Source organism: Centruroides sculpturatus, unplaced genomic scaffold (assembly GCF_000671375.1).
Source record: "Centruroides sculpturatus isolate CEXI.00-Female unplaced genomic scaffold, Cexi_2.0 scaffold97, whole genome shotgun sequence".
Lineage (NCBI taxonomy): Eukaryota > Metazoa > Arthropoda > Arachnida > Scorpiones > Buthidae > Centruroides > Centruroides sculpturatus.
In genome coordinates, this window is record NW_019384412.1 from 691,106 (window position 1) to 701,254 (window position 10,149).

Genomic DNA, 10,149 nt, shown 5'->3' on the forward strand with positions numbered 1-10,149 from the left:
CGGAAGACAAGAAAAGTTTGTAAACGATGAAACATTTGTATAAAACAGTAATTTACTTTTTTACAGTAGTTAACTGACTTTTGAACTAAACTTTAAATTCCAGATGAAAAATTTTATTTTTAATTTTTTATTTTACAAATATAAATGAATAACAATTTAACTTGTAATTGCTGTAATTAGAATGATGTTTAAATACTAAGTTGTCACATTAAAGAGTTACTAGAACTATTTGAGGATTATTAGTAGACCGATACTACTATAAATTTTGGAGTAGTCATGGCATTTCTTTAATAAGACAGCAGTTTAACACAATAATTAAATTTTGGAAAAATATTTTTATCGTATTTTATTCGGAGTTTCCTTTGCAATGCACTGAAAGATAGAGACATTACTCAGGAAGTGGAAGAGAGAGAGAGAGAGACCCATTGGTTAGGAAACATTACTTAATATATAATTGAGCGTTCAAACAAAGAAAGAAACCAAAAATCAGACAAAAAAAGCATAATCTAACTGGCTTGATAAGAACCCGTCTATAAGGTTCGATTATACACGTTGTGTAGGGGTTCAGTTCTCTCCCATGTTTGCAGTCGATTTGTTAATTAACTGGTCGATAATTTCATGAAATTTGGGAGGTGGATAACAAGATCTATACTATTTCTTTTATTTCAAAAGTAATAAACCATAAGCTCATATTTAAAAATTTAGTAAAATAAACAATTAAATAAAGTAAATAATCCTTAAAATAAATTGAAGAAAATCTTTATTTTTATAAAACACTTTTATAATAGAACTGTAAACTTAATTTTTAAAAATTAAATAAAAAATAATTAAACTTTTATGTGAAAAATAGAAAAATTCAATTAAATTTATTTGACATATGAAAGAATTCTATTAATAATAAACATAAATCTATACATGTTCATAATAAACTTATAGTTTTTATATAAGGTTATTTTTAAATATTGAAAATTGTTAACAGAAAATATAATTATTAAATTTAATCTTTGTATTAATTTTAATAAATAAACGAGAGGAAAATTTTTCTTACCAATTTGTATTTCTATAACATGTTTACTTCGACGATGAAAGGTAATACACACATATCCATTATTACTGAAAGAAAAAGAATAATAAATATAAATAAAATTAAGTTCTGAATAAATTAATATATTATACATTTTTAAAATATTTTATTTATAATTTCAGCAATTATTTGAATCAATCTTTACTTTCCTTCGCAGCATTAACTTATGTGTGCGTGCTACATAAAGAGAACAACTTCCTTAACCATTCATCTCTACCCCAAAAATTCTGGTGCAAGAGTCTATTAGAATCCTTACACCAGAATTTCTGTGATTTCTTCGTAATTTCTACAGAATTATAAGAATGCTCTTGGTACCCAAGAGTACTAAAAAATACCAGAAGTTGCAGAAGCAATCAAACTACCAACCAAATATATCCTCATATCTATTGTTATGATTCAAATATATCAAAGAATCAATATCTAATCTTTATTGTTTCGCTTTATTATTGTCTTTTTAAAATTTATCTATCTATTTATTGTAATCTTTGACCGTTATTTAGAATTATTCGAAGAAGAAAATTTGTTATTTAGAAAAATATATAAAAGGCATATTATTAATTATAGATAACCTGTAATATTTATTCTAATTAATGGAAAAGTTAAAATGACTAATTATAAGCCCAGTTTTAAAATTTTATTCGTATTTTTACTATTAAATACATTGTAATAGAAACAATCATGGCAATATGTAGTTACATTAATTAATCATGTAATTAATGTAACTATCCAAAGCATCGTCGTAGAATATGCTTTGCACATTTATCATCATTTAATGATGATGAACATCCAAAACATTTTATAATCTTCCTATAAACTTTTTGTATATAACAATAATAATCTATGCCCTGGTTTAATCTAATACTTTGTAAAATTTGAAGTTTTTTTCAAAATTAATGCATTAAAAACTCACTTTAATCCTTTAAAAGCTCGTTGTTCCTTTAATTTTAAAATAATATCGAGTAAATTCTTTAAATTAATATTTTTCCAATTATTTTTTTAGTTTTTAACGTGTCATTTTACAAAAAATTTCTACATTTCTAGGTACAGAACGTTCTCGTTCTTCTCGTTTTTATTCCGGTTCTAATCTAATCTTTAAATTTAAATCTTTCACTTTTGATTCATTTGAAATACGATTCATTTCTGAAACACGATATAAAATTGTAAACTTTTTTTTATTTCCTCTAACAAAATTTCCTTTTTTCATCTTTATTCATCCTATTTCTAAAAATATCTTTTACATCATTCCATTTTTTATATTATGACGAAAAGATTCTTCCTCAAATTTAATATTTTCAAATCTTTCCTACAGTATTATATACGTTTTAAAAACCAATTTATAGAATAATATAACTAGATAATTGATTATTTTATTAAAAATTTCACAATACTGCCTTATAAACTTGATTTGCTTAAGATGTCATACTTAATTCGAAGAAGTCCACGACTTTGACTTCGATGAGAATAAATTATTTGCTTAATACTCAAATTAAGCTTATTGCATTCCAAACGTAGCTTAAAAATGGATCCTTCTATAATATAATTTCTCACAAGAACGTGTTTATTTAGCTTAAATAAATAAAAATAAATGATAAAATTTGAAAGAATATTCAGCAATATATTTAGTGTTCAAAACCTTTCACAGTTTATCAAACTTGTTGGATAACTCGTACATAAAGAAAAATACCATAAAAAGAAGCTATAGACGCACCAACATTCCGATTTCAATCTAAACACCCTCTATTTTGCCCGCAAAATCTTGTCCATCTGTATGAGAGGACAGCCTTGCTTTTCTCCTGTTTGATATTCCATCCTTCCAACAAAGGCTGCTTTCTTATGTCAAATAAACTACCCTCCATGCAAAATTCAACGGATCATCACAGATATGAAGTCTATAGCCATCTTCCAACACGAAGGTATAGCGAGAATCGTACCGGTTTTACAAACATCAGAGTTTTTATTTTCGGAAGGACCGTAGAAGCGCAACTAGAAAATTTGAACCGTGCAATCGATCACGTGTTAAACTTTTCTCCACCCTATAGTGGTTCGGAAAGAAGCCTGGTGGGCAAAGATGAGCCTTTGCTTTACCGCAGGCGGAATATAATATAAGTCTTTGCACTAACTGATCAATAGGATGACGTTACTCATCTGTTTTCTGCTTCTGGCGCATTGGAAGTAAAGTAAAAGCAACTTTTTGTAAAAGATTCTCTACTCCACCTTAGGATATATTTGTATGTGGACAGTAGGAAATTAAAATCAAGAAACAAATAATTTAATGTAATGATACAATTTCCTATCTGTCACTGCGCTTCCTTTGCTTCATCAACTCTGGAGATTGCTCTTTGTTTGTAGGATCATTTACTTCCTTTCTCCTCTTTCTTTCTATTTATTCTCATTTACAAAAATTAATTAAATATAATTAGTTTAGGAAATAAATATCAATCGAATGAAAAGTTTTAATTTTAAACATTTTAACCAAACCATCATAAACAGGCATTTTTCTTAAATACCGTAAATCAAAATCTAATTATCCGCAATTAAAATTAATTTTCTAAAATATTTAAATCATTTTTTAAAAAATATATATACATATAATTTAAGTGATTTATTAACCTTATTTTTACTGAGGAAAAAAGTTCGAGAAGATAATGTTAATGGCTATAATCTGGCTAAATTGTGGTCTCAATTAATTCCAGATAGAATATTATCAAGCTGAATAATGCAAGATTGTATATTCAATTTAAATTTATGTATTCATCCGAAATCACGTTCGCAAGGCGAAAACGCAATCATGAGAATGGATAAGTAAATTTCAATTCTCCACTTAACACATAATCGCTGCTTCACTTACACGATTTTCAGATAAACAGAGTAATAAAGTTTCAAAAATAGCTTAGGATAAACGAAAGTATGTTTTCTTTAGATTTTAATAAACTTTAGACATTGAAAATCTTTAATTAAAGCAAAGAAACCGAGATTATTTTAATCATTAATTGTATTTCCAGGCATATTTTTTTCTTTTTTTAAAGAAAGAAAAATGTAAAAGTGAAGTTATAACGGACAAAATCTAACTTCTACTAATTGTGTGTTTGTATACTATTTGTGTGTTTGTGTACTATTTGTGTGTTTGTGTACTATTTGTGTGTTTGTATTTGTGTGTTTCCTCGGCACGTGTCGTAAGACACGTGCCTAGGAAGTGACTTTCTATGGAAAATTAACCCCTATTTATGTGTTAGACATGGTAAGAAAACGCGGAAAACTTTACGTAACAGCTCGTTATGGGAAACTGGCACCTATTTAGGTGTTTTATAAGCGTGAATAAAACACGAGAAACTTTACGTGACAGCCCGTTATGGGAAACTGGTCCTTGTTTGTGTGTGACAAATGTGAATTAAACACGGAAAACTCTACCTTGCAGCCAAGTTTGTGATGCACGAACCCACGACTATCAGTGTTTAATGGTTTTATCCAAATACTTGGCTAAATTCTACTAATAAACAGTACCTTTTACTACATTTTTTAATTGTAAACTTTCTTTAATCAAACAAAAAAAAAAACTATTTTAGCATACGTTAGCAACAATTTATTTTATATTCATTTATTCAGAATATTTATTTTACATCTTTTTAAAACCCTTTCTTTTATATAATAAGATTTCTTTTACGTTAAAACTTTAAACTTTTCTATTGTACTTAGATATATAAATATATATATTTTTTCTGTTTTAAATTGAATAAAACTGTAAAGATATATGTTTTTTAACAACTATCGTTTTATAAAGTTTACAACTTGACAATGTTCTTTGAGTGTGGTTAAGTGTTTTCTTTATTGCGGTTTGTAACTGTTACCTTTAAACTGTTATGGCTGTCAGAAGTATTTATATGATTTAAACTTTAATACTTTAAAAGAAATATTTTTTATTCTACAAACACCTTAAAGATTATCTATGTTTTATATATAAATAACGCAGTTTTTATATAATTTAATCGTTTAAAACTCTGCATAAAGGGCTCGGTAAAGGGAACCATTTTATTGAGGCCTCGGTCTTAGGAGGCCCCAAAATTTAGACTTTCTTAATGCATAAATATGATATGAACCAGTGTTGCTAATCGTTAAGCCAATATATATGCATAATGACCTGTGTAAAGGCATTCTTATGCTCATTTCGTTCCATTAAAAGTATTATCTGATAAGCTGTGTACAGTCGACCTCCCTGTAACACTGTTGATTTTTCCGTTTTATATGAATTCCATGTTGTACGAGTCACTTAGATTTTACAAATACGTGAGCCGTTCACAGCTCGGCACACGTATTTGTAAAATCTAAGTGACTCGTACAACATGGAATTCATATAAAACGGAAATATCAACAGTGTTATAGGGGGGTCGACTGTATTTGTTTTCTTTATTAATTTTATTCACATACGTTTAATGGCTTACAAATAAGATGTAAGGCCCTAGATTTGTGATTGGTTGGTTTCTCTAAGGCCCTTTTTTTTACGTCATATAACTTACTGGAATATTTTTTAAAGCTTAATACTCCATTTACCTAATGAATTTCTCTCTGTTTAAGGTAATTAAAATTTTAATTTAATTCAATTTTTATATAAGAGTTCTTTAATTATAATTACTTGAAATTTTCCAATTAACTTTTAAATTTAATTACAATTCATAGATATATCGAAATCTAAATCTAATAGATTTTAAATGATTTAATTTGCAATTTACTTCTACTTGAACTATTATTTTATTATATTTTTTAAAATTTTATTTTGTCATTTATAGAAATTCTTGAAATTCTTTTCTATAATTAAAATTCCTACATTCGTTTAAGTATAAATGCTAATAATGAAGGCAATCAGTTAAAGATATAAGCTACAGTAGATCGCGGCGTTAGGCGCGTCGCGTCGCTTACGATAGCGGTGCGTCACGATTAATATAATACTGTAGCCATAGATAAAATAATATAATCCGGGCCAGACTTAAACTTGTTATGATCTTGAGTAAATATAAAATGTTTTCCCCCTTCATCAAATAATAATATATGTAAAAATGAGGCCCCCTGTAATAGTGTATTAGAGTATTATACTAGTGTAATATTACATTTGTAGTACGTGTATTATATCTATAGTATTATCGTAGTATTTTATATCTATAGTATTATAGTATAATATACAGTAGTATTATATATATAGTGTTACTATAGTTATAATAGCATTATAACTGTAGTTGGTAGGACCAATATGACCTTCTACGCGCAACGCGATGCGACGCGACGTACGCGTGCGCTTCTATACAATTTTAATGCCATTTGAATGTTAAAAAAGTAGTTAAAAATACATAAAAAATTTGATAATATTTAAGAAATAAATTAAATGTTTTTAGTATAAATATTTATGTTTTTAATAATCATAAAAATGTATCCCAGATATTGAGATAAATTGATAAAATGTAATAAAACTTTCATCAATAATGAAAAATGTGCATGAATTGCATATTTACTGAATGAACTTTTGTAGAAAAATGTGAGAAAAATGAACTAGGAAGTCATTATTCCCAAGAGAAAGTAGGAAATTTTTAAAATATTTCATAAAAACTTCCTGTCATAAAGATATGCTTTCACTATTACTTCAGATATTTATGGATGAAGTGACAGCTGCTATGCAAATTAAATAAATTTGAATAACAATATTATAAAAATGAGAAGAAAAAAACCTTTTAAATTTCTGTAAATAACATGAAATTTAATGCAATTTTTATACATTTAATGCGCTCGTGTAATGATTTCTTTATTACTAAATGCACCTCACTCAATGACTAAAAAACAAAAAAATGGTATATAATTATATTTAAATAATAAATTTAATTTAAATCTTTTATACTTTCTATAAATTCATTAATTAAATTATTTTTTAAATATATTTAATGAAATAGAACGATTTCTTGTAGAGATCCTTTTGTAATGTGAGGCACGAACCCATTACCCTATGCCCCTAGTTCCTAGGTTGGGGTTCTTGCCTCACAAATTGCTAGCCACGTGGAGTTTTCCGGGTTTTCTTCGAGTGTTTAATATTTAAATTGGATCCTACAGATTAGTTTTCTGTAAAAGTCTTACTGAGTACCGATAGATTACCGTTGTGTTGCGTGCTGTATTCCATTAAATAAAACCACACTATGAAACCAGAGTGGGCGAGTGGATAAAACAGCCACAATAGGCGTGGAGATTTCTCGGGTTTTCTTCACCTGCCTACCATTTAAATCAGGTGGCAATTTTCCATATAAATTCCTCCCTTAGCAGATAGCCTAGGTGTTGCGTTGCCTTATCATACAATCATTCCACAATAAAACTATTTGCCAGGATTCTTTTGTGAAAAATTATTTGATTTACTGATAAATTTTTAAGTGATCTTAAAACTAATTATCTGAAATACTATCTGAGATCTTCAGTCAATACAAAGAAGAAAGAAAAATGAAAGAAGTGTTGGAGTTTAAATCAGTGGGATTCATCGATATCTCTCTTACTTCTTCTTCTGGGTGAGCAATTATACTTTCGCACAAATCATTGTTTACTATTAAATCCATTTTATCTTATCTCGAGAATTGTTTGAGCCATTAAAAGTTCAATACGGTGTTAAATTGAAACTGATACATCTGGAGCATTCATCAATATCATCTCGGATATAAAGGCAGTTTCTACACAGAGAAATAAGTGAAAATTTACTATTAATTTAATTTACTGTAAGATTTAATATTTTATAGTAATGTTCAGATTGAGCTTATATATATATTTATAGTTAATTATACTCTCCTCGTGTTAAATTTAATCAATCAGTTCATCAATTCAATATTGGTTTGGTTTATTTGTTTACGCCAACGTGATACGTGAGAGGATGGGGATGCCTCCCGGGAAGATCCCCCCTTACACTGATGGCAACATCATAATGACTATATATTTTTCATAGTGTTGCAATTGTTACAAACGTAAAAAAATCCCGGAAAACTTCACGTGGCGTGAACCCACGACTAACTAACTACCAGTGTTCAATGATTTTATTCAGTCCGTTAATAGTGGGCTCAATTCAATATCGGTATTCACAGTTTCTAACGAAATAAAAGCATTACTTAATGAACGTTTAACATTCGTAAGTTAATTATACTCGAGTTTAAACTTTTAATAATAAATAAAAATGTATTTATCAGTTTTTATTTTATAAAATAATGCATTAACATGCCTATAGTTTATATCGTTTATATCGGATTAGATTTGGTAGTTTGATAGGAAATAGAAATGTAATGCATAGACTACCAAGGGGGAGGATTTTTTAAGAGAAATTGGTCCTTATTTAGGTGTTAAGTGTGAAGAAATCCGAAAAATTCCACGTGACCAGTCTATTGTTTAGGCACAAAACTAATGGTTGAGTGGATAAAACCAGTGTTCGATGGTTTTACCCACTCAACCACTTGCAGTTAAGTTAGGAAATTAATACATAAATAAATCATTTTATGTTTTACTTTTTAAAATTACGAATTTAATATTTTATAGTATTATTTTTAAACTAAAAAACTTCGTTATCTAAGCAGGAGTGAAAAGAAGTGAGATGGAATCTCATCCCTTTTCTAGAAGCCACAAAAATGTATAAATAAAAGTAAATTTTCGTCACTCTTCAAACAAAAGTTAAATTTAAGGAATATATACCTTTTATATAATACATTTTTTGCAAAAATATTAAATTTTGGAGACCTTTTTTTTACATAGAAACCACAGATAGAAGGAGATTTTCATAATATCGATTATATTCTTTGTGTATGAGTATATATATATGTATGTGTTATTTCAATAATGATCGTAATTAGAATATAATTTACAATACAAAAGTTAAATTAGACTATAAACAATAGGAGAATGTCTTATTACGTAATCTAAAGAATAGAATGTAATTGTACAGAGAGAAATTAAACAAAGGCAGCAAGAATTTTATACAAAGTTTTTTCATTGTTCAAACATTTGTTTCTGCTAGTGACGTACGCAAATAAACAAAATAACTGTCAAGAATAATTGTACAAAAATGGCGACAATAAAAGGCTAGAATAAATACAGGATTATACAAGCTTTAATTATATAGAAATTTTATTAATAAAAATAAATAAATAAATATTTAAATTCTTATTTAAAGATAAATTACTGGATAAGAAATTGATAAATAGGATAATAAATATAATCAAGTTTTTCCAATGAAAATAATGACTATCAATTCATATTTTTAATATACAGCTTTGATCTGAATTTTCTTCTTCCGGAAATTTCTCATAAATCATTGGATTTTATTATTTAAGAAAATTTAAATCTTTTAATATTTCAAGATAAATTGAGATTTTTATTCAATGATTAGTCGCACATAATTTCTTACAGTTTGTTTTTTTNTAATTAAAGTTAATTTTAATTAGTATTTTAAATAAAATTTTTAAGTGGAAGCTCACCTTGATGCAGGTATGGGTATGAGATTGCTTAATATAGCTAACATGATGATTTGCATTGTTCGTTCCATAATAACAAGATCGATTGGGGGTTGCTCTTCGTGTATGTGCTGACAGCTCTTCTCCACCTCGACATTCTCAGCTTCTACTTATAAACGTCGGTAGAGCAGGCGCAGTATTAAGGATACCCATTGGACGATAGAGAAGAAAGAATGGTTAATCTTAACATATCCGTAATCATAACATTCTACGTTGTTACACTTAACTAAACGGGTTATATCGTTGCCCTACATAAAGATATAGAAGTAAAAATAAATAAATAATTATCCTGAAATATTTAGAAATATCTGGATTGTGTTATTTCGTCCTTTACTTTTGCTAATTTTATCTTGTTTTTCCAAATTGTTTATTCCAACGACCTTGAAGATAATTGTGCGTGATAATTATCGAAATAGGTAGTGAGTGTCGTAAATTCACTAATTATTTCGTTTAAAAAATAAAAAAATATATACTTATTTAAAAGAAAAATTTGAAGAATTCCTTAAAATATATATTGTTCTAGTGCTTCTTTCTTTTCTAACATTGCTATTTTAG

At 27.5% G+C, this 10,149-nt stretch overlaps 1 protein-coding gene across 1 annotated transcript in view; it reads right to left on the minus strand.

The window, feature by feature from the left end:
- Window positions 1–9,667, minus strand: part of LOC111619056 (glycine receptor subunit alpha-2-like) — an 88,514-nt gene extending 78,847 nt beyond the window's left edge. The window contains exon 1 of the mRNA XM_023360701.1: window positions 9,559–9,667. Coding sequence (XP_023216469.1) covers window positions 9,559–9,626 — 68 coding nt within the window. The 5' untranslated portion in view covers window positions 9,627–9,667. The remainder of the gene's footprint in view (window positions 1–9,558) is intronic.
- Between the last annotated feature and the right edge of the window lie 482 nt (window positions 9,668–10,149).